Raw genomic sequence first — 26154 nt, forward strand, 5'->3', positions numbered from 1 at the left:
ATACACCTTTTCTAGTAAATGTTGGTATGGCTTAAAGAAGGTTTTTTTCCCGAATGGTGATCTTCCAGGTTAAAGGTGAACTTCAGTCCACCAGGGCTTTCGGCCCTCAGTGTTTCTCTATCATGCTGTTCACAGCTTCTGCTGTAATCGCACCTCAATGGCCGGAGTGGATATGGGCGGTACTCATGCCGCAGTGGTCAGCGTTGTCATGGAAACCATGGTTCCACCTACCAGGGCAAATTTAGCCAGTTGCTTGTGAACAGTTTCTCACTTAGTAATATTTCAGAAAATATAATTATCCCAAGAAAAGTGCACGTTTGAGAGCAAAAAAGGCACAACGGGAGAACCAAAGGCTTTGATTGATATATTTCAGAGCGTTGATAGAGTTTGTGATACCTGTAACCATGAAACATAAACTATAACCCAGATACAGCATAGCCCAAGGTACAGCCCAGTTACACATATATTTATAATAATTTGTCCTTGTGTCATCATTACCATGTTTACCTTGTAGCGTTTTAGTGAATACTTCTTATGAATATTATGAATATTGATTAAATGCTGATGTAGAAGGAGCTGACAGGGCATGACACTGGAAAAGTGTGTGAAATCTCAATGCAGCGGCAGTTTGACCTGGAATGTAAAAGATTTAAAAACATCTACAGGATGCCAAATTCCTCACTGCAGCTATGGCCAAGTGACAATTTTCAAAGCAAAGGACACCTGAATTATGAAAGAATTCCAGATTAACACTATAAAAATGGTAACATTTGTATGAATGTTAAACATTCGCCTTGCGGGTGGAATGGTGACTTGGGAGGGTAGCACTGTCACCTCGCACCTCCAGGCATGGGGTTCGAATCCCATCCTTGGCTGTATATATACAGTAGCATTTGCATGTTCTCTCTAAGTTCTGGATGTTGCCTCCTGCAGCTCCAAGACATCAGTAGAATTTTCTAGTTGAGGTGGGACATTAATCAAAATACCTCAGTATACCCAAAATTCTGTGGTATGGCCTAAAATACCACAGTATATCTGTGATGCTGCCCAAGCCGACTCGTGACTAGATGAGTTTTCACTGCGATTGTCTGGCTTCCCGTAGATGGCTGCCCCATCCTTGTGCCCAATGCTACCTGGGCTATAGACCGGACCCTGACCAGAATAAGCAGTTGGAAGATCAATGGATGGATGTTTTTTTAACGGTGAAGCATGACAGATATGCAGTGCCACTGTAACTGATCAGACTGAGGTCCTTTGGAGTGTTCCATGGCTGTTTATTCACCAAAGCCGAAACGGAATCCGAGAAGTCATCCACATGGAATTTGTCGGAAAACCAGAACAGGGAAGAACAACGCCAGAATCCAAAACTGTAAAGTAAAGAAACAGGCAGAAGGTCAGAACAATAATGGCAATCAACAGCCAAAGTAACAGGCAGAAATGCTCAGTATTGAATGAACTCAAAATACTCACAATGAACTGATACAAACTACCAGTAATTAAGGGTGAGGATTAATGCTGTCACAATTAGCCACAAATTACGTTTGATTATTCCTTCTAAAAAAAAACACATAAGTTCAAAAGGGAGATTTAAATTCGATTTAACTTCAATTCTAAAACAGAAAATAATAATCAAGTAGATATTAGTAATACATAATATTTATTATTTTAAGTGCATACTGTACTATCCCATTTAATATTCAAGGTCTCGGCTTGGGTACGGCTCGCATTTTTGTCTCAGCAGCCAGCCTCACTCATGCGTTAGCTGTCTTTGTGACATTGCAGTACCTTTAAAACCTTTCAGCGACATTAATTTTGCATGTTTAATAATGGCTCCAAGAAGTAGTGTTCCTGGTGTGTGCAGTAGTAACTTTGTACATACAGGGGCATAATTTAGATGGTTTGTATACTATGCGAAAAGGTCTTGAAAGGAAATGACAAGGTAATGTGACAGACAGAGTATACAGTACAGTAATATTTGTTTGGAAATCGGTTAGAGACTTCTTAAGTTATCGTTCAGGCTAGCGGACGGTTATGGGTTAAGGTTGGGGGGGGGTCCGAGTGTTATTTGGAAATTTTCACAGCCGCTGGGATCTTCTGCCCCTGACCCTCACAAACATGATGGCAGTGAGCTTCGGGTACCGTATTTACAAAGTGCAAATAATAGACGGAATCTATGCAGAAAGTAATTCACTGGGAGCACATTTTGCTAAAAATTGTAATAAATCAGCAGATTTTGGTGCAAACAGTCAGGGTCAGTAGATGAAAGCCAGGTAGCTCATACCGAAATACACAATACCTCATTCACAGCTGCACATATAAAGACATATATACACACTAACACAAAGATATACGCATCGAACAGCTAGTGAAATGCGTGGAGACATAAATTTTAGATTTAATGTAGCAGAAGGACTGCAGAACAGGCATAGCTGATAAGCTTGCTGGGAGGTACAGTCAGTGCAATGGATTTTGGTAGCCAGGCATGTATTCCTGTCACAGAAAGATTAGAATACTTCCTGCCAAAAGATTGCACTACAGTCATAATAAGCATCTTATCAGGGGCATTAATATACTTGAGGAGGAACTGACTCCTTTTTAAATTACGTTACCAGAGTTACTCTACTCCAATGCCATGAATTGACTGCTAATCGATGTTTGCGTGTTTGTGGTCTCATACATACTGTTTGATCTGACATGGCTAATTAGTCAAACTATCAGCACAGCAGATCCCAGATTATGAGGAATTTATGTGCTTTTGCAAAATCAATGTATTTCCATCCATCTTCCATCATCTAGTCACTTATTGAATTCCAGACTGTTGTGTCTTTATGAATGTATATACCTGCATATTCATTATCAGTCTAAATAATGTCACTTAGAATATCTTTAATGTTTTATTATACTGTTTATCATAAAGCACCAATCGTAATGCCAATATTGTACAGTTAAGTATTTCTAAAAAATCTAACATCTTCTGTAAATTAATAGATACGCTGCTGATATTTTTCATTTCATGCTTAGTGTGTCTGCAGGTTAGATCAATTGATTGTATGATTACTGCAAGATTTTGTGCGGTGGCAAGTATTGGATCACATTCGGTGAACAGCAGGGACCCGGAGCAAACTGGAATAAAGTTAGGATATGGTTTCGAATCATTTTTCACGGCTCTGACCGATGACTGAAAACACACCAAGTTGTTGTTCCAAGAAAATGCAAAGAATGATGTTTCATTGCGCTTAGTGCACGGCCTCTGGCTCTCTTTGTTTTCCCAAGAAGCATTTCACTTCCTGTTTTTATGTTGTCATCACCTGACCACTGACATGTAATTTGGTTGGCTCAGTTTGTTGTTCTTTTTATGAGTGGGGGAAAGCTAGCTAACTTCCCCCATGTCTCCTTTGCTCCACCACTCATGAAATTCATTCATAATTTATATTTGTGGTGCAAGATACCATACAGTACCTGCCTGTACTACAGTTACTTCATCTATTAATGATTAGATACTGTACACAGAATTGTTCAGGTAGAAACCTTTACGGATGGGAAAGGTTGCCACGTCTTGATAAGACCACACTTTTTTTTTTTTCATTTTTAACATTCCAGTAATTCAGAAGATGCATTTATAACGTGCATGGCACTGAGGGTATTGTAATTATGTGGAAACGTAATAATCATAGACTTTAGTTATTCCCTATTGGTTCTGATTTCTAATTTGCATTCATAGTCAAAGCTAAGTTGAAAATGCAACTTGTATCCCTTAGGAATGGCAGGAATTTATGAAAGGTCATTTGGTATCCAGTCAGCAACATGCAAACATGACAGCATCCTTATAGTCATTATTTACCATATGGAAATATCCTTCTTTGTATTGTAGTACATTATTATTGGAGACCAAACATTACAGTCCCTGTGGATGCATTGTAAGCACAAGCAAATGGACTTATCCAGCCATATGGTAATCTTTGTGCAGATGTATGCAGAGATGTAACAGTTATTCCCATAGGAGTCTATGAGTACAGATATAATTCACTGCTCAAGTTGTCTGAAGAAAGAAAATGTAAAGGAAAAAAAATACCACAACTGAATTTTTAGGTCATCATAAACCCTGGAGCAAACGCAATTCTTCCTCTGGGATTATTTCCTGGACACATTGGTTTCTTATTTCAGCGAGTAAAGCACAGTACAATGCTAAGTGAATTCTGACAAGGAATTTCAAAGACAAGCAATTAAAAAAAAATTGTTTCAGGTCGGTTGTCTCTAAAGCGCTTATTAAATTGTCACCAGATACTGTAATTACCCTCCCAGTTTGCCAATCAGGCATATTGGTTTATTGTAACTCAGAATTTATGCAGTTCTACCTGTAAAACAAGGATTGTGGATGGCTTCTTTAGTTACAAATTTATAACAAACAGACCTGCGCCCAGTATTGCCATTCTATTATGTCACAATGATTTGGTTTAATGCAAAATCTGCCTTTTCCTCATTCCGACCCACATTTATCCAGCTGGGCACTAATAAGTAAGAGAGGCTGTTGGAGAACTATGAGGAATGCCGTGAGGGTGTGATTAGCACAGTCTAGCAATGGAAGAGAGGCGTCAGAAATCATCCTTTTGGAGTTGACAGTCAGAGATAAGCCAGTATGCTGTGCTCGCTGTACTGTATCACGCTGCTCCTTTCGCCATTGGTACGAACCACGCGAAGACATTTAAGCTTCTACTCCTCACTGAGAGACGGACTGGAGAGAGCGGCTTCTGTTGGCAAACTACGTGAAGAGGATGTGACTAATGGTTGGCCATGGCCTTGTGCCTAGTTCAGGTGCTGACTGCCCAGCCAGTGGTAGGACCATGTCCACCCGTCTCTTGTGTCGTTTGATTGACAGCTAACATGTAGGTGCAGACATTTATCTGTCCAATAACATTGGCCCAGTGAAGGATATACCTTAAAAATTAGTGGATTTTTTTTCTTTCTCTGGGAGTAGTCAAGTCCCTGGGTTATATTAGGTGCCTTGAACCCTTGCAAATGGTAATGTGACAAATGCAGAAGATTAACTGGTTATTAATTGGCTCTTGGCAGCATTTGTATACGTTATATTCTTTTTATTCAAATATTGGCAATAAGAAGAAAAATGTGCAATAAAATGGAGCCGACGTGTTGGAGGGGCTGCCGTGCTGGAGATTGAGTCAGCCGACGTTCTCGGTTCACTCAGATTCCCTTGAATTTGACCTTGGTTCACGGCTGATGTACTTGGAACTGGTAAGCATTCTGGCAGGAAGCTGAACCACAGCGAGCACACTTGGCGATTTCCACAGAAAGAAGACTTTTTGGCATTTCTTGGTATCCCCATGAACCCCTCCCACCCTTTTATTTTCATTTAATCTCTGTAAAGGGGCAATGTAAAACAATTTCTGGTCTGTGGCTTGAAACTCTCCTAGAACACGTTTGCACACAAAGTAAATTTATCTTTCACAGCTCTCCAAGCTCTTACTTTTCCGCCCTGGTGGTGTGCAACATTGGTCATGATTCATCCAACTGATATGCATAATAATGATCATGTATTGCAGAAACTGCTTACAACCCAGCTGATGGAAAGACAGATATGAATCATTTTTAGAACTTTTTCTATAAATTTTATGAAACATGTTCCATCAATATCCACAGTCTGAGCGTCTTAAGCGCAGGACAGTAACCTGCTATTGTTACAAATCAAAATCAACAGCAGAAATTTTAATTTAGATTTTAAATGCATGACCATTCATATATTTAAACTGTTTAATTTAAAAAAAAATGAAAAATGTTAATTTTACTGAAAAATGCATTTTTCAGTAGATCTGTTAATTTTTTAAAAGAAGAAATGGGGGAAAAAATCTAATAATTATGACATCCTGTATTTTAGGATGGACACCCTAGAGATACCTGGCCCATTTTCAACTCACCCAGCTAATATTAGCTTCCATGCCAAAACCTGGCATGGCTGACGGTAACCTGGCGCTAGCCAGAAGCACAGCTCTCTGGCATAAAGTATTGTATGTGTTACATAACCCATTCTACTTTGAAAGTACTCTTCTAAGGCACAAGAATAAAGTGTAAGAGCCCCCCCCCCACACCACACACACACACACACACACACACACTTCATTACTTTCATGGGCTGTAGTAATGTAAGAGAAGCACATCAGACCATTTTAAAAATGTCTTTTTCATTCATCTCGACAATAAAGCCGTACCCGGGTAGCTTAATGGCTCCAGTGAAGGCAGTGAGTGCAGTCATGCGCTGATGTGCAGGGAGGCGCGTTCACTGCTTTAACATTTGCTTTCATAGCGCTGTTCTACATTAAACATTTTGAAACGAAGCAGCCGAACTCGTGCCAGCGGTACGAAACGCGTCGAAGTTTCCCGACTCTTTGCGAAAACGCTGGAAAAGCCAGGGGCCGGACCGACTGTAGGGGGCGTGGCCAGAGACAGCCTGGTGGCTGTTCCAAATCATGGGTGCATGTTACAAGTCCGGAACATATTTTAACTTAGTACTAACTTAGCATCAGATTTGATCTGATTCGACTGAATATTCCAGGTTTCCATCTCTCATGCATCTGGTGTGACGTGTTTTCAGACTCTCAGGCTGGCGCAAAGAAATCTTACGGCAAGTCTATTCTACACTAGTATAAACGTAAAATCAGCGACACCAAAGGCGTTAGAGTAGTTTGCAAAACCTACAGACTATTTAAAAGGTGACACAACTGTTGCATACGTTTTATATCCGTGTGTCTGGGTGTGCAGACTTGTGGCGAATTGAACGTCTCACTCCGGTCAGCTGACCAAAGTTGGTAACCTTGGTATTGTGTGTAGGAGATTCGGTATAACTATAATTTCGTTCTCCATTTACATGCCCGACGTGTCTTTAAGTGTTATGTAGTTTTGCCTGAAACGCAAAAAAAAACAAAGCAATTAAAGCCGATCAGTTGCTGAAATGATTGATGAACTTTCGTCGGAAGCGGGATTCGAACCCACGCCTTACTTCGGAGAACAGAATACCCCTTACTTTGGAAGGCCGTTTACGATGAGTCGGGCGCCTGAGACCACTCGGCCATGGTGCAGTTTCCAGTTAAACCCTAAGGAGTAGGTTAAGTCCAGCCTTGGCTTCCAAGCTGACGTTTTTCTACATACGTGCTTGTGTATCATGGACAGTAAGAGGGGGCAGGCAAGGAGAGAATTTCTCTCTTTGGTGATCAACAGAGTGTTATTATTATAACGTCTAAAACGTACGATGGTCTGTCGATAATAACAATATGAATGAAGTCAATGTTTATCTAAAGAAATCAGAATGACAGTATATGTTATTTAAGAACCTGAACACAACACGAAACGTTAGCAGTAACATATGATGCTCTGCTGCCTTCAGTGAAAGTCCTGACATAATGTCTTTTAACATTTGCTTTCATAGCGCTGTTCTACATTAAACATTTTGAAACGAAGCAGCCGAACTCCTGCCAGCGGTACGAAACGCGTCGAAGTTTCCCGACTCTTCGCGAAAACGCTGGAAAAGCCAGGGGCCGGACCGAGTGTAGGGGGCGTGGCCAGAGACAGCCTGGTGGCTGTTCCAAATCATGGGTGCATGTTACAAGTCCGGAACATATTTTAACTTAGTACTAACTTAGCATCAGATTTGATCTGATTCGACTGAATATTCCAGGTTTCCATCTCTCATGCATCTGGTGTGACGTGTTTTCAGACTCTCAGGCTGGCGCAAAGAAATCTTACGGCAAGTCTATTCTACACTAGTATAAACGTAAAATCAGCGATCACAACACGAAACGTTAGCAGTAACATATGATGCTCTGCTGCCTTCAGTGAAAGTCCTGACATAATGTCTTTTAAAAACCAGCACGCGAGTGGGTCCAGCTGAGCCGACGCACTGCTGCAGTGGTGGCAGCAGGCCAGCCCCCGTGCGATTCCCAGTTACAGGTCAGGAATGGAACGTTTTCCAAGCAGATGGCCTGCTGGGGGAGGACGCTTCCCGAATGGTCCGCCTCGCTTCCGGCCGCTATACTTCCCTCCCGAGCTTGAAATGCTCCCCTGTACGTGCATCTGTGTGTATTTACATTGTGTAATGAGCACTGCTCTGCATTCATCCATCCATCCATTTTCTGAAACCACTTGTACTATTCAGGGTCGTGGGAGGTACCCTGGCCTTCTCTCTGTTTGTATTCTGCTGATATGTGTCCATTTTCACGGTGTGCTTGTGTGTGAATGCCGTTTATGCACAATGAGTTTCGTCTTCAACGGTCGTTGATGTGATATAAGCAGCGATTCAGGTGACATTATTTACAAACTAGCTGAGCACGTTTCTGCTGTGGCCGTGGTATGCTGTACGCATGCACTTTAGCTGCTTTCTAGGCTAGAAAGGCTAGAAAGTGAATTTAATTTAAAACTCCATTCCATAGAATTCATTTAAAATGTATAGGTGATATACTTAAATTTTAGTCTAAAAATTCTTATTAAATATTCAAATTACATTAATGGGGGACTGAGAAAATTATGGCAGAATATCGATACTAAAAATGTAATTCTTTCATGGAATTCTCAAATCTTAGAAGCTGGATTTTAAAACCTGGGTTAAAATAAATACAAAAAAATGCAACATATTTTTCCCATCATTGACAGGATTTTTTGAAATGATCCCAGACAGTTCACCCTCCTGGCTACCTGCCAGCTTTCAGATTTTTTCGCGTGTATGTGTGTGTGTCCGTGTCTGTGTGTGTCCGTTTCTCTGTGTGTGTCTGTGTGTGTGTGTGTGTCAAAGGGCTCCTTCTCAGTCCCCTGGACTGAATCTCATCTGAGAGATGGATGATTGTGTACCAGGTGAGGGGCCCTGACAGCTGTTACTTCTGCTCAGCAGGCAGGGGAAAGAACAGCCCTTTAATGAATTTTCCGGGCCTCTCAACAAAGGAAATGAATTAGTGGAGGGACTTCTGCGTGGCTCAGTTGCATCCTGGCGTCTGGCTTTTTGTGACACCTTTCAGCTGGAAATCAGATCGCTCTGGCGAGTCGCCAGTCCCCTTCTGGGCAGCTAAAGCTTTTTGCATTAGAGAATGAATACAGGAATACGAGAAGGCTGCTGGAGGAAATACGGTAATATTTTTACGGTATAGATAGCTACAGCCAGAGAGTGGTATCTTCCCATTCAGTACAGGCAAACTCTGAAAAAGACAGTACTTGTTGACTGAAGACAAGCAATTCCTGTTATCTGCAGAAAAAGGAATTCATTTCCAAAATGTAAATCATTTCCTGTCACGTCCGCTAACATCTTACAGGATGCAAATTCACGTGGAATTCAATGATTTTGTGGACAGAAAAATAAAATAAGCCTTATTGAATTGCTCATATCTGGAGTTTAGGGTTTAAGATCGTCATACAGGTGTGTCTCCCTCCCTTTTCGGTGAGGGCATTCTTAACGTTCTCATTTGGTAGCTGTATTTTTCCATCTCTGACTAGAGCCCTCCAGTCATCCTCACAGCAGTGTTACTCTGTCGCGCTGTCTCGCAGGATATTAATACTTATCGAATGTCATACTTATTCACAGACTCATTTACACAGTCAGTAATGTTTCTCACAACTGTGGAATCAACAATGTCCAAAAAATAATGCCCAGAAGAATGGTGTGCAAAAGCTTTGCAAACTCTGTTGAATGGATTGACATGATAAGCACCTCATTGGCTCGTTTTAAAAGTAATTCTATGGTTTTTCTAGCCCGTAGTTGTATAACTATGCAGCATTCTGTACCATACAAGATGTAATTACTGGACGTTCTCCTACAACATGATAATCTTTTTAAAAGATCCCTTGTTTATCAAATTTCTGCTGACTATGAGCGGAGGCACATTGGCATACACAGAGACCCTACAATGGTAGAAATGTCCATGAAAGGGACATGGATAATCCTCTACCGCTACAGTACGTTTACAATTTTATTAAGGTTAGTTGAGGCCCCCTTTAAGCAGAGCCCCTGGGTTTCAGCCTGGGTAAACCCATACATTAAAGCTCAGAACTTTGTAAGCAACACACAGAAAAAGACAAGGAGCTGAACCGAATGATAGAACAATGTTATAAGTAATAAATACCTTATGAATAGATAAATCTTACGATATATATGGCACTTCACCACCCTCCCCACAAAGGCCTAAAGTTTGCTGGTGGGAGTGGGTGTCAGAAGGCTGCTGCTTGTGGAGGAGGGCAGACACTGCAGCACTTGAAGTTATTCCAGCTATAGAACTTTGTTTAATTTCTGTGGCATTGTCTCTGCTGCCTGCTGTTCTCACGATATCACTTGTCCTCTCATTCTGTTCAAAGCGCTTAAATATTTTGAGCGTCTCTTCAATACATAAAACTTTCCTTTTGTAACTGGCAGTTTGGCATGTTTGAACCAGGCCGCTTAGACAGGTTACGGGGTGTTAAACAAGCGTTTTTAGATTATAAAAGTAAACAAATGCTGGATTAGCAAACCAAACACTTGTATGATAACATAAGCAGTGAGAGCTGATGCAGTAAGCAGTGTGTGTGTTCAGTTTGTGCTCCGTGGATCGGTTCAGTTGGTTGATGTTTTCTTCGTTCAACTGAGGCCTGTATCACGAAGCAGGATTTCTTGCTTAGCTGGATAACTTGTTGAAATTAAGGTAGTGTGGACTGAATGTACTGTAAAGTAACAAAACTAAAATCTGGGGTTCCTTAAAAAGTTACCCAGCTAAGCAAGAAATCCTGCAGCGTGACAGAGACAGCTTGTGTTTCTCGCATACAATATCACACATAAACAGACGCAAACGTCGTACTATAATTGTTTCCAAAGATATCAATTGCATCGGAGCAAAGTCACATTTCAAAACATGCATTATTGGGGAGCATGATTTAATTGAATATAATTTTACATAATTTATATCCATGCATCCATCCATTTTCCAAACCGCTTATCCTACTGGGTCGTGGGGGGTCCGGAGCCTATCCCGGAAGCAATGGGCATGAGGCAGGGAACAACCCAGGACGGGGGGCCAGCCCATCGCAGGGCACACTCACACACCATTCACTCACACATGCACACCTACGGGCAATTTAGCAACTCCAATTAGCCTCAGCATGTTTTTGGACTGTGGGGGGGAAACCGGAGTACCCGGAGGAAACCCCACGACGACATGGGGAGAACATGCAAACTCCACACACATGTGACCCAGGCGGAGACTCCAACCCGGGTCCCAGAGATGTGAGGCAACAGTGCTAAGCACTGCACCACCATGCCACCCCCATAATTTATATTATGAACTAAATTCATACTCAAACAGCAAGCTTTGCTTTTTGTAATATTTAGTGTTCGAAGATTAATGTGATCCTTGCTTTGGAATTTATGAAATAACTGAAAATATGTTTTTCCAGCCCATGGGTGAGGTAGATTAAAACTGTACACATGAAACATTCTTTCTTTGAGCCATCAATCCACTCTTCCTGTAACTGTTCATTCTGATCAGGGTTGTGGGGAATGAGTTCCCACTCTCAGTTGTATTATGTCGATATTGAATTAAATTGATATAAATGACATATTATACCCATATTTAGTACAGTTAATAAGCAGTATTCATGGGAAGCCAGAGAAGAGCGGCTCCTTTAACTTATACATCCGCTTTTAAGTTTTAAAACTTAATTAAATTGAAGTTAATCAATTAAGCTCCAGTGCTGTCTTAAGGGTGATTATTAACATAGGAAATTAACTTTAAAACACTTGCGTGATGATCAAGTGTCTGAAGCCAGAGCAAAAAGGCAGACATGCAGCTGGGTGACTTTTCTCAGCAGCGTTTAACCTGCTGTCACTGTGAAAGTGTTTGATAAATAATAATCCTACTGAAAAATAAATAGGAAATAAAACAAATAATAAAATTGCTAAGGTAAAGTAGATGTTTCCAGCTCAGGAACAGGAAGGCGATGATTCATGTCTGTCGTAGTGCCGACTGCACTGAGGATTGTGGATAACAAAACACACAAATAAAGGCATTTTGAACCGGAGTATATTAGTAGTATGTACTGTACACTTCGGTTAGCTTCCGAGTAAAGAAAACAAATTGTGCTTAAATAGAAGTTGTTTTAGATGCTCGTTTGTTGTTTTGTTATGTTGACTTTATTCTGCGTAAGATCCTGAGATCCTGAAAAGTGTAAATAAAATGTACTGTTATTGTTATTAAAAGTGGGACCCTTAAAAGCAAGGGCATCACTTTGGGCTGAGCACTGGGGGGTTGAGGTCTCCGCCCATTTAAGGTGGTCCGGGGATCGAATTGGCTGCTTGTGATTATTGGGGGGGGGGGGGGGGGTTAAAACCCCCTCACCCTCCCTATGATTTACACCCAAGCTTAAAAGGCAAAATGTTGGAGTTATCAGTGGCTTTTACAGTACTATGAAAATCTAGCCGTCACCTTAGTGTGGCAGATTAATTTGGTGTTTGATAAGCCTCAGCATGGTATAAGTGATGTTTCCATGATCTGAGGGTTTTCTGTTCTGGAAAACTCAAGCCTCACCTAACACCGTCCTTCTAGCATGCACCCTGGATGGGACTCTATTGCCACGGTTAGCTTTTATCATGCTTCAGAAGAAGCGTTATGACTCAGGATGTTGTTAGTGTAAAAACATGAAGGAAGTCTCCTGCCATCATTGAATCATTGAAGAAAATGTTCATTTGAAAACTCCCTTTACAGTAAATGTAATTTTAAAAAAATTGCTTTTTTAGAACTGCATGCAAATAATCCTAATGTTGCATGGGGGTGCTTACAACTTTAAAGATGGCTGTGGGAAAGGCCTGCTAGCTTTTATCCAAGTCACTTCCAATGCATCGGGCTCTGAAAGCCTGTCGCTGCCCCCCGCCCAGCTCGGCGCTTGTCTTCCTGTGATCTCGCCATTGTTACAGCTGCCCCAACTCTCACAACAACACAGATTGCTGACTACATGGTGAACCTGAGGCTGCACCCTTTGCCTGGGACACACCGTTAAAGGCCCCCCCCCCATCAATGTGCCAGACTTAACAGGCCCAAATCTACCTAAACCTTATTATTCAGCCATGTTCCTTGGCACGACTTTTAAAAGGCATTTTTATCCTTCAATGCCCTCCTGTTGTTTAGAAAGGAATGGCATCAAGTAAGGTGATTAAAACCTGCCCAGTCACTCATTGTTGGGGCTCTTGTTTTTGCTGAGTAGCCTAATTAAGATTTTTTCACTCATTTTCCTTCTTAAAACTATAGCACTGGGTTTTTCAAATATGATAACAGATTGACTATTATATTCATACCAGAGGGTCTGATTCTGTGAATGTGCATGTTTATAAATACAATTATTCTGACAAAGACAGATCTACAATATATGCAGCCATATCGTTTGGTGAAGGCCTTTGGCTGATTTGTCCTACCGCATGAATCACCATGACACGCAATAACACGAACAGTAAGTAATGGCCCCGACAAACACGAATAAATGGTGTCTATACATCGCTCTCCAAATGTACAGTACAACACCTTGGTTTTCAAATGCAGGAAAATGATGGCGAAGACTGGTTCTTCAGCTAAACAATCTGCAATGTTTTCAGTTATTGAGAAGCCAAAATTCTACTCGCGAGACTCTTTGCGGAGACAGGAATCGCCAATGAATTTTGTATTTCCGTGAAAAAATAAAAATAAAACACACAGGGGACTGGAGCACCTAATACAAGTTTGAATAAAGAGGTTCTGTTCCTTTAGCTACTGGCCGAGCCTGTCGTTTCTTGTAAGATAACGGCGTGACATTAAGAAATGTTGAATCATGCAATGAGAAGCGCTAATGGATGTGCCAAAGACCTGTTGGCCCCAGTCGGTTTCACTCTGTTGCATCTCAGACAGGCTGTAGCAATCTAGTGTGGTGGCAGGTATCACGTCCCATGATTCCTCAGTATTGGAATCAACGTGAGCCCATTACGCTTTGCGTAGTGCTTCAAACGTAACCTCAGAAGTTATAATGAATGATTTTGGATCTTTTACATTTAGGACTCAGTGCTATTATGCATTAAATGGTACATCTAATAATTTCCTTTTCCTGTCCCATGAGAGCAGATTGCTTTCACCAGCCACTGCCTTTTATTATTGTTTGCATCGAGCACATAATTTCACATTGTACCTTCATGCCACATTTGTCCTGTTTCTTTCTGGTCGTCACGCCACAGTCTGAGCCGAAAGCAGACAGACAGCACAAGCTTATAGTTTCAACAGTCATTCCTTCCCCTGGCTCTACATGTGAACCTTTTTTTCTGCCTATGGCCCTTGCATGCATTTAGCAATAATACTTATCCGCTTAGTCTTTTTTTTCCCTGTTATTTGTGATTGTTCCTGAAGGATATTTTCATGAACTTCTTCCCAAAGAAATCTGTGCACATTCAAATGAAGCTGAGTTAATGAAAGCGAGAGTATTAATGCCATTGATATCAGCATGTTGGTGTTAGAGGACAACTTTGGAGTATCAGTTACTTAGGGCTTTGAAGTCAAGTTTGCACAGCGATTTTGAGGAGTATCTTGTGTATATAGACAGAGCTATTTAAAGGTTTTCAGACCAGTTAATACTTCATTTTATTCAGTATTACCTTAGTCTTACTCTCTTTCATCCAGGCAAGCAGAAGAGATTAATAATAAATTGTCTGCCTTCTGCTAAAATACTGTATTCTGGATACTATATGACAATATGTTGTACACAGCTGTTTTTTGGAGAGCAGATGCATAAAAAAATGGCATCCTCTGTTGCCGCTGAGACCGCCTGATGTTTTGTACAAATGAATGTTAATTAAGCTCACCCTGAGAGTAGGGGCCGGGCCTTTGCAACCTGCTATAAAAACAAGCTCTCAGTCAAGCCCGTCAGCTCCGGCTGAGAGGTTTCAAAGTGCAGCTTTAATCAGACGTGGCGCCGAGCTGTAGCTGAGGATCTTGACCCACTTAGTCTGATGAAAATCTGAAACATTGTTTTTGGTTTGGGAGTTTCTGAACGATAAAAGCCGGCTTTTTAAATGACAGCTCAAGCTAGTGTTTTAGGACAGGGATAATTCAGTAATTACATTTACCATGTATACAACTGCAGGATTATTTCCCCCTGTTAATCCTTAAGTTCTCCTTAAAACTTATAAGTGTACCGGCAAAATGCAAAAATGACCAATGAATTTACATGTATCGCCAAAGGACAAAAGCCCTTGAAGCATGTAATGGTTCAGCTGTGTTTACAGTAACCTCTATGGACTTTTACACATTAGACTTCGATTTTTGACTTTGAAATGAATATTTGTAAATGTCACCCATGCTATTAAAGTCAATATCAGTAACTTTTCTATTCAACGTTATGTATGACAGTGTTATGTCATAATTTTTGTACAGAGGAGAACATTTAGAACTAATCATGTTACATGTAATTTTAAACAATGGTCACAGTCATATAATTTACATATTTATGCACGTCACTAAATAATTATACTGAAAATATGTAGTCAATTGTCAACCATTAACAGTTTTATATCTTGCATACATAAACTGCTGTCCATACTGTATGTCAGGTTCATGGATATGTACCCCTGTGTCTGTAGCAGGGCATTGTCACGATTGTGTGACAGACTTCTGTAGCAGTCGGGTAAAGCCTATGTACGTCTCAGAATAACGATGTGAAAATGTCCATGATTTCTATTGGTGACAGAGTCACAGCTAACGACTGTGGTTTGTTTGCCTGCATTCATTACTGAATGAAATGCTAAATTTAAATAGATGTTAGCGATTATTTTTTGTTTCCTATCCAAGTTTTTGGACTTTGAAATCTACCCATGTGCCACATGGGGGTCTTGCAGACCCCAGCTTACAAACTTGTGATCTCCAGTACATCATCAGCAGGGTCACTTAGCTCTTGTTCACGTGTCAATTTTTAAATAGCAACTAGTCGATTTCACGGACGGAAAGAAAAAAATCTAAATAATTCAAAGGAATTTCTTTTCTTTTTTACATTTATTTTTCTCACATTTTGGTGGTTTAGATTGACTAGGTTTATGAAGATTGGAGGAGTGTTGCAGTCCCCCTTTCAGGTCTCACACCCCAAAGAAACACTTAGACCATCTTAAAGCAAGCAGAAAGGCAGAGTTTAGTATTGCCTCCACCAGCTGAATCACAACAAGGCACCTCACACGGCTGATAAATCTTTGATATATCTAACCAAGTCCTAGCTTCCCGCTATTCAGGAAGCAACTCTGCATAAATATTTGATGGATTAGCATTGCATTCATTATGATGATTCTGGATGACAAAAAATGGTACAATCACCAGAATTTTTTAGGATCATGCTTTCAGGAAGTTAATTGGGCAAGGTCTGTTTAGAGGCCATGTATGTGTGAGTGACAGGTGTGTGAGTGTGCCCTGCGATGGGCTGGCCCCCCTATCCCTAGCCTCGTGCCCATTGCTTCCGGGATAGGCTCCGGACCCCCCGCGACCCAGTAGGATAAGCGGTTTGGAAAGTGGATGGATGGATGGACAGATGGATGGATGTTTAGAGGCCTTGTCTCTGTCGAAATTCACTAAATCAGTAATCATACTGGAAATGTTCGAACGGAGGAATTACACCTCAACAGAAATACAGGCTGAAAATCTTCCTCATGTGAATATTATCAACGGGGATGAAGGATTCTGTGGCTTAAACAGGATCTCGAAGGTTAGTGGGTTGTTTTTCTATAATGTTAGGGACCGTCTCAAAATGCCCTTTCCAAATGTTGCTGGTAACTTTAATAGGTACTGAAAACCCTTCTTATGTTTGCTGTAATATTGAATTATGTGAAAACTGCCAGAGATGTTTTTAGGTAGTTTTTTGTCAGCAGTGATTCAACCTTAATTGCCCATTATAACACAGGTAATGTTCCCCTAACAGATAGTTCCTTACTACCATGATCTACTAAGGACATCGATAGCCGTATTTATAAAGTCTTTCCACAATTTCTCCACTTGTTTGTTAGTACCTAAATTAACATTCAAATTTCTGGCGGAATACAATTAACCTCTCTACCTGGGTTAATTCTGCAAAAAAACAAACCAAATTGAATGTGAGATTGCAGATTGTTGTTTACTCTTCAAGAAAATGACTTCCACATATGCATTTCAATGCATCCCTAATCAAAATTTTAATTGAGCTTTCAAAATGATTTTCACATGATTGAAAAACTGGTCTGGCTGAAATATTGAAGTTTTCTATCATTTGAAATTGGTTAATAGTAGTGTTATATATATACATATGAAGTGAGAAGGTCATGCATTGAATAATTCCTTGATTAACTTTTCATTTAAAATTCCTGTGCATACTGTGTCATTTAAATATTTCTCTTCTAGGATATGGAAGAAAATGCAAATTAATTTAGCTTAACGTTTCTTTTCGTAAGGCTAGCATGTAGTGAAGCGTAATTTCTTAATTTCCATTTTCAGAGTGTTTTCACGAGGATCTTCCCAATTTAAATACCCTCATGCATTCTTTTGGGTATCACATGATTACTTTCGGAAGACATATAATGTGGAATGTAGCCTCGCTTTAGATGTATAATTTCTCTTAAATCCTCGGTGTAGTTGGCTTCCCTTGGAATTTCTCTCCTGCTCTGCTCTGAATTTACAAAATTATTTACGCGACAAAGCATGAAGTGTCATTCTATTGACAAAAGCCCTTCCAGCACTTTTAAAATCTATCCGTATCAGTCATGCTATCATTCGCATTTAATCTAGCGCCTTATCTTCCGATCATTTAGAAATTGGTATGACTCAGATGCTAATTACTATCATTTCAGACTGAAATCTTCACACATAACAATGCCAATGATGACATTCAGCAAATCTCATTTCTTTCTTTTAGACACTTCGAGGTGTGTAATATCACGTCCAGAAATAGTAACAATTTATGCCAAGCTATGAATTGCTAGTATGATGGAATTTGTTGGAAAAAAGAACAAAATTGCTTTTCAGACCAACCTCCAGAGCCCCGTAATTCTGTCTGATTTATCAGCACAAACCCCAAATTTCTACCTGTCAATTTTTAGTTTCAATTTCAAATAATATAAAATTCTAGTACTATACTCTGTTACCAATTGATTGTATTTATTTCTGTTTCTCATCGCCAACCCGTTTCACTGTACGTATTCCTGTATTTCATGTTCGTATTGTCCATTAAGCAGTGTACATATTGTACTCATGGTGGGATTGTTCTTAATAATTCCTTATTAAGTTATTAACTTATCCATTCCTTTGTTTTTGAGCAAACGTTGTCTTGAGCTTATTTCTGCATGTGAGATATTTTGTCACATGTCTTCAGCCTTAGCTGTCACACTGGCATCAGGGATTTGAAAAGTCATAATAAATCAATAAACTTTGTGGCACTTCTTAATTCTTTATCAGCATGAGCAGGGGTACTGGAGAACGTAAGATTTTTCGCTACTGGCCAACGGGGCTAATTCATTGAAAAATAAGTCCAACATGCAACTTTATTTTTTACTAGCTAGCTGGTTATTGTTCACTCTTTTGTACTCAAGTAATTGGACCAGTTTAATTCCAAGCCCTGGAGGAAAGCGTTCACTAGCAGTCAAAGTTAGAGAAAATAATAAATACTGATGATTTTTGACGATCTAATTTGAAGTGTTTAATTCCATTAATGATTTCAAAATCTTCTAGAGATCCATACTAAGTATTGAAAGGTTTTCTTAACCTGCACAGCAGAGTATCGATTATTGAAAGATTTGCAACAGCAGTGGATAATTGTCAAAACACTGAGTAATGTAATGATTGCAGCGTCAGGCTGCCCTTTGTGTACAGCAGCTCGTCGTTTAGCCGATTGCGAGACGCAAAAATCGACTTCACTCAGCACAGGAAGAATTTGTTGCTGAGCAGCAAGTCCCAGAGAAATTCCTTTGTTCAGGTTGTTAAATAACTGTGATCCTAATCCACCGGGATAAACAGTTTTTAACAAATCTTAGTAGCTTTAATTATGTTGAGCTGTAGGGGGAAAACTATTTAATCTTCTGTGTATAAAATTTTTTGGAGGAAATGCATTGGTGAAACAGCACTTGGGCAACCGGTGATCAACAGCACGGTGCATTGCACGTTTGAATACCATGTACTGACCCTGTGGAAGAATCTCCTGAGATCACATTTTTGGAGACACCCCTCCCACCGCCACGGTCCGAAGCCGAGTGCCTCAGTCAGGCTTTCGCTTCGAGTAGCTGCTGCATTAAAACTTTTTTTTTCTTTTGCAATAAAACAACAAGAACAGACAAAATGCATGGAAGCGCAGGATTCAGCACCAGCCTCTTACTGCCTCAGGCATCCAGCCTCATCAGTGACCCAGAAGCACAGCTTCACCCCGCATGGCCTTTTATTTCCAGCAGTCCTGCTTTTTGCATACAGTAGCCTCCTCATGTAACATATTTACTCCTAACACCCCCCCCCAGCTTCCCACCTCAGTTTTACTTTATTAGTGACCACAAACTTTATTACAGTTGTCAGAATCTCACCAAAAGACACCCCTTAACTTTCCTTTAATTTCATACCTATAATTTTTATTGTAGAATTAATAATGCATTAAAAATGTAGTGTTATGTTGTATCCAGGCCCAATTAATCATACAAAAATGTTATATAAAAATGTAATAGGATATACGGACTGCAGTGAAAGATTAATCTGCATCTTTGAGTTTATCCCGAGGAGACCAACTGGAGAAACGTTTGTCATGAGAAGCTTTACCATTCAGCAGTGCAAGGGACTGTATAGATGGTTAAGGTTTGTAACAGCGTAGGGTCAGTTTCCCCTTTTTTCAGATTTTTTTATTTTAATCAACCTTGAAGTTGCAGCTTTAGATTCTTATGAAAAAAAGACACTTATCTTGTACAGGTTGAGATATCCAATAAAATGAGGTCAAATGGCGAACTGGAAAACTGAGATCTGAAGGGGATCGCAGCTGTCATGACGACATGAAACCAGCCTCCCGACTCACATAGTCCAGGCCACGCCCTTGATCATCTCTGAACATCACCAGATACAGTACGTTCAGAATATCACCCGAATCCTCTCTTTCTAAAATCAAGTGCAGTTTTTTTTTTTTTTACGTTGAATAACTTTCAAACTTCACTCCACAGGTTATTAAAGGCAGTGAAATGCTTCGTTGAACACGCTGAAGTTCGTGTGGTCCCCAAATCTCTGATTTTCATCAAGTATAACCTGCAGCTAGAACTGGAACATGTTTAGTGTTCTACATTTGACTTAATGTAAACTCATGCTCTGGGTCACATTAAAATGCACTGAAATTGAGTTTTACCTTCCCTAAAATCTTATATAACTTCTTGAATGTTTTGTTGGTGTACCTTAGGGCCATTTTTCAGTCATTGACATAATTGTAAGAACATAGATGGCTTAATTTCACATTGGCTTTGGCTGCTGGAACACTCAGTGCCTCAGGCCTGCCGCACTCTGCCCCTTCCTGTACGGTGAAGTGAATCGGAATGAGCCTTTAGCACAGTGAGTGCTGTCTCCGCAGGGGGGCCCTGTAAACAGGTTCAGCACCTCTCTTTCACTCTCGAACAGAATGTCGAAATGCGTGGGACGAGGCTTCCTGACAGGCGAGCAGATTTTGGAAATATTTCTGACCTGTTGCATTGGCACGTCTGTCAGTTTCCTGCTTTGGGAACATTTCAACATGCTGAAAAAGGTTCGTGTTTTCGTTCGGGCTCCCTCAGGCCACCCTCGCTAACTGTGGATTGAAAATGATACAAAATGATTTTTTTTCTTGTAAACTCAATGTTATTCGCCGTGACCCAGTGCTGGAAAAGCCGCAATGGAAGATGGGCAGATGGATATCTGTTGATTTGTTTGTCTGTGTATTTTTAGGTTTGTCTGGAAGACGATATTTCAGGAGGTTCATCCGAAGTTGGTGAACTGGCAGTTCAGAGGCCACACATGTGACCTGGCACTGGTCCCCACAAGCAGTGCAGCCGGTTTTATTTTAGAGAACAATTGTGGGCTTGATGCAAATGTCCAAATGGGATATCTTATGCAGGTCTGATTTTTAAGCAATTTATTCCAGCCTGACAGCCTGGGGGGGGGGGGGGGGTGATTCCAAAGGCAACACTTGCATCACGTTGCGTTATCGTCCACTCAGTGCACAAGCATGTTGCCTCTGCGTTTACGTTGTGTTGCACTTAAGCACTTTGATTATATCTCGACTCCTTCTTGAATTTCAGAATGAATCTTTGACATTTTGCTGGCTTTCAATAAGCCTTTTGACATTTGTAAGGTAGGCCTGTTTTATTTACTGACTAATAAAGTACTATTTAGTTTAGCTGAAAACAATTTCTCTATATTCAGAGTTATCCTGCATATGGTGAAACATGAAATGACGGTAAGTCTATGAAGGAGCGGAAGTGACTGACGCAAAGAGACCTGAGGACAAACTTGTTCTCAAAAGCTTATTTTATCTAAGCTGATGATTTTTCAGAGTTTCTTCAATCTTTATCCTCGTTCCCTCGCTCTCTCCGGAGCAAGTAGGAATGCCGAGAGAAATATATATTTCCCAGTTGCCTTGTTATCATACACACTCACATTTCTGCATAGTACTATGAAGAGAGAAAACGGGGGAGATGGAGGATGAGGGGCGGCAGCACACATGTGCCAGTCATACCTTGGAATTCAGGGGCCTGGTCGGCGTTTAGGTGTGGGATGTGGGGGGGGGGGGGGGGGGGGCTGGCTCTGTTATTTCAGATCCCTGGCGACTGTTCCCAGGCCTTCTAATGAGGCTAATCCTGCAGTGGCACATTCCAAGTGCCTAATGGGGCCTGAGCGCACGGCCGGTTTTAAACTCCCGGCCCAGGGACTCGACGGGCGAGTTTTTGAGTGTCCAGTCGTGAGTGAAGTCGGCCGAGGAGCAGGTCAGGCGGACACCACACTTGTTAGTGACGGTACAGAAGCTCCCTGCAGCGTGGGATGAGAGGACAAGGTACTGGCCATTACGGGCACTGTGAGTCGTGTTTGTCCCTGTTTAGTAATATCACTATTTTAAATATGTAATGCCAGTTTTTATTTATCAATTTCTGCATGAGCTAAATGTGACATTGCTTCATTATATAAGTTGTTGCATCTGTTGCTATGTGGAATATAGTAAAGAAAACCATAGCACTGGTGCAAAAACTGCAGAGAAAAATCATTTGAACTAATCTATACTTAGTCATATGACCATCAGAACTGAAGAATCATCTTAAAAAGGTAATAATTTATTAATGGATACATTTTATTTGTACAGGAGTATCCTGCTCTTCTGTATGCTTGGAGAAGTTTTTATCATTTTCGAAATGATTTTTTTTCCCTTGGATTGCAGAATATACCAGTAATATTTAATCAATTTTTCATGCGTAGTTTCTAAACACCACCTGCCGCTATTCCAGTGCCTTTACTGCCAGAATCGGATTTGTTCTTTTCTTTTGCATTCGCTGAGCAAATTTATGCTTTTTAAAATCTCCTGCTCTGCCGTAAAAGTTTATAACCAATAGAACTCTTGTCTTCTTCAATATGAACACAGCTTTTTGGCAAATATGAGCTACTGAGCAGGGAGAGTTGATTATGAATCCACACTTTCTTTATGCATAGCTACTGCATTTTATTAATATTTACTGAGAAAATAAAAAACCAAATTAAATGTGCAATAATTTTTATTTAATCAAATGAGCATGAAGGCTTTGTTGCTGGCTCTCACACGATATCTGCTCAAGCGTTTTATTTGGTTTTATGTAACTCGCCTCGTTTGCCATTTTTAATTAGCAAATATTTATGTTTTACTGTTAGTTGTGTAATCAATAATTCTGTCATGGGGGAATTCTTTGGGGACTTCCATCCTTTAATTTTGTTGAAACTGGAGCATGGGAATACCGATGTTTCATAACCCAGCATATCTCACACGCGTGGAATGGAAACCCACACAAACTCGGGGGGGGGGGGGGGGTGCAAACAGCAGAGAGGCACCCTGGGGGTGTGAGGCCATCACAGCTAGCTGCTGATCCACACTGCTGCGGGGAGGATGAGGATGAAGGATGAAGGATGACGTCTCTGTGGAAGGGGTGTGACATTAAGGATGGTTCAGTCGACTTATTTCTGATTCAGCAGGACTAATATTTATTTTAGTTGCAGCATAACTTTATGTTTATGAAAGTACAATCACAGCACCCACAGCGAATCAGAGCATTCCCATGCCAGAAAGACAACGCCTTCGGCACCCTGCCGTCCGTGCTGTAGGGAGCCCTGGCAGAAGCCTCCACCAAGATAAACTTTAATTACCACCCAGGCTGTCAACTGTGCATTGTAACAGTGCTGCAATTAAGCAGAGAGAAAACTCACATTGCGGGTTTTAAAGACGTAAAATCCACCGATCGCCAGCCGTTTCTGCCAAGATTCCCTGTAAAACCACCTCTTTGCCTTGCAGGGTAAAGGCAGCTTTGTTCCAAAGGTGTTCAAAACACATTTAATCCTCCAATGCCGCAATATGACAATGCGCTTGGCAATCTATCCGTCTCCCGTAGTCACTGTATTGGTTTGTTTGGTGTATCTTTCTTTACCATTATATATCATCATATGACACAAACAAATCACATTTAACAGGTTATTTTAATATTCTTTTAGTGTCAGTCACTCTCTTATTTAATCTTGTGTGCCTCCAGTTGTTTTGTTGCTCCCTTTGTTGCATGCGGTCTGCGAATGTTGACTAAAGCGTTGAATTTCTGCGTTAGTGTTTATGAAACAATATGTCGCCGTTTGCACTTTGGAATTCCTCAGTTTCCGCATAGCCCATCATGCTCTCCTTTGACACAAATACGCACATATAGAGTTGAGGGTGAACGTTGGGGCCCGAAGCGCAGAGTCAGCCGTCTATCCAGAGCCCGTGGAGCACGTAGAAGGTTAAGGGCCCTGATCAAGGGCCCAACGGACATGTGACTATTCCGCTGAGGGCGGGATTCTGGTCACAGGCGCAGAGGCCATGCACCGCCCTCGTGCGCACGTGTGTGTGAGCGGATAGGTGTGTGAGGACAAGCGGCAGCAGCTTGAACACAGCGAGTCAGGTTACGGTGGATCCCCATCATTCATTTATATGAAAGAGAACAGTGTGTTGGGGTGAATGAGGTGGTGCTGTCATGCCAGTCAGGCTCCAGCAGGAGATCTAAGTCAGGGAGAGATCTTGAGCTCTGTGTTACATCATTGATTTCTTCACCTAGTTCTCCTGACATCTGAAAAGGTTTGTATCATTCATCTTCGTGCCTCACTTCTGAGGTTAAGAGCGGGGTCTGGTTTCATTATAAATATGAGGGAGATGCTTGATGCCCTTTACATTTATCAAGCATTAAAGGGAATAAAGACATTTCTCAGATGCTGTCAATCTACTGGTGTGAATTCAGAATCTGAAGGTGACTGTGCATTTGCTCCCCACATTTATTTAGCCCTTTGATAAGAGATTGGAAATAAGATTTGTAGTCTGTACAGCTGTCAACACTGTGCCCAAGACTGGCGTGCAGAACCTTATGTCCTCCAGCAGCAGGACACTCCAGTGATGTTTTCCTTTGCAGCACTTCTCCGGTTTATTTTTAGTGCATTTATATTTATAGTCAAAAATGAGTTACTCTGTGCATGTTCACTTTCTCTTCATCTACTGTATACCTTTTCCACGCATTGCTACAGCGTGGCACCATTTTTGACATTTGGCTTCTTGTTGTTCATCCAGAACTTATTTACGAAAATTAAATTACTCAGTGCCCCCCCCCCCTCCCTTTTTCTTTCCCAAGGCACAGAAGTCCTGGATAGAAAGAGCCTTCAGCAAGCGAGAATGCGTGCACGTAATTGTAAGCACAAAAGACCACCACAGGTAAGAAGCACATTGTCCTCATATGGACTGGTCCAGGTGCATTATGGGTTTTGCACGAATGCACACAATGCCTTGCTGATGCAAAGAATAGCAATGTGGCTAGCGAGGAGTATCTGTATGTGTTCTTATTTCTATTAATTGTTGACCTGGGATCACCCATGAAAAACGTTTCACATGGGAGGAGTACGCAGTGTCTGTTAAGAATATCTCTATACAAACAGGCAGGCCAGCACCAACAAGGAGAATCAGGGTAGGATGATGCCAGTTTAATGAGGAAACGCTCATAAAATATTCAGTGAGAATCTTGCCGCCACAACGGCGTTAGGTTTGGCAAAATGTCACGTATGGATTCTGTAATGTGTCCTCACATTCGAGGCTTTTATCTGAGACTCATTATTACAGAAAACGCCAGAAGCTTGTTTGTTCAGTTACCACAGTTTGACCTTGAAAGGATGGAAATCAGATGGAAACTGACAGGGATTGTTGTTGACTCCTGCGCTCAACCTATGTTGGTGTTCAGGATATGGTTCTGTTTTGAGACACCGCAGCTTATCGTAATTAAATTTGACGTAAAATTTAATTATACAGCTAGTCAAAATTTATTACTGAAAATCTGCAAAATCACGTGATCCTTCCATTTTTAATCAAACTGCAACAGGGTAGGACGAATTATACTGTTATGAATGAATAACATGTGATTGTGCTGCTGATGAAAAATTTCATTGAGCTGCATATCCCTGATTCTATAAATGCCTCTAGTACAGTAAATCTTACTTCTCAGCACTTGTGCTTATATGTATTTAAACAGATTTTGGGTCTCTGTGTCTCTTCCTTTCTCGCAGGAACACAGGCTGATCTGCCACTGGTGGCTTTCATGTAAGAGAGCCTAATGTGTGACCCCCGCTTTTCGCAGGTGCTGCTGCGGACGTCTGATTGGTCAGCACGTTGGTTTGCCCCCGAGCATCTCCTGCAGTCACAATGACAAGAACGAAAGGAAAAATGACAGCCTGCTGGAGAAGTGGTCTGTCAGCAAGCACACGCAGATCAGCCCCACGGATGCCTTTGGCACCATTGAGTTTCAGGGAGGGGGGCACTCTAACAAAGCAATGGTGAGTGTCGATTTCCACATACGGTACAAGGTCAGAAACATCTCAGCTATGCTCTGCTAATACAGTCAATTGCAGGTAGTGGAGCATAAAAGTAGGACTATGATGGTAAAATCTGAAGTAA

The 26154-nt window shown here is 41.0% G+C and overlaps 1 protein-coding gene across 7 annotated transcripts in view; it reads left to right on the plus strand.

Moving 5' to 3' along the window:
- The window catches only part of trpm3 (transient receptor potential cation channel, subfamily M, member 3), a 132463-nt gene that overhangs the window by 54535 nt on the left and 51774 nt on the right, over positions 1 to 26154 (plus strand). For all 7 annotated transcript variants that reach the window (XM_048991726.1, XM_048991779.1, XM_048991735.1 and 4 more), the window contains exons 2-3: positions 24845 to 24924; positions 25838 to 26033. In XM_048991726.1, the coding sequence (XP_048847683.1) occupies positions 24845 to 24924; positions 25838 to 26033 (276 nt within the window). The remainder of the gene's footprint in view (positions 1 to 24844; positions 24925 to 25837; positions 26034 to 26154) is intronic.

The sequence above is a fragment of the Brienomyrus brachyistius genome, chromosome 2 (genome assembly GCF_023856365.1).
Source record: "Brienomyrus brachyistius isolate T26 chromosome 2, BBRACH_0.4, whole genome shotgun sequence".
Classification (NCBI taxonomy): Eukaryota; Metazoa; Chordata; class Actinopteri; order Osteoglossiformes; family Mormyridae; genus Brienomyrus; species Brienomyrus brachyistius.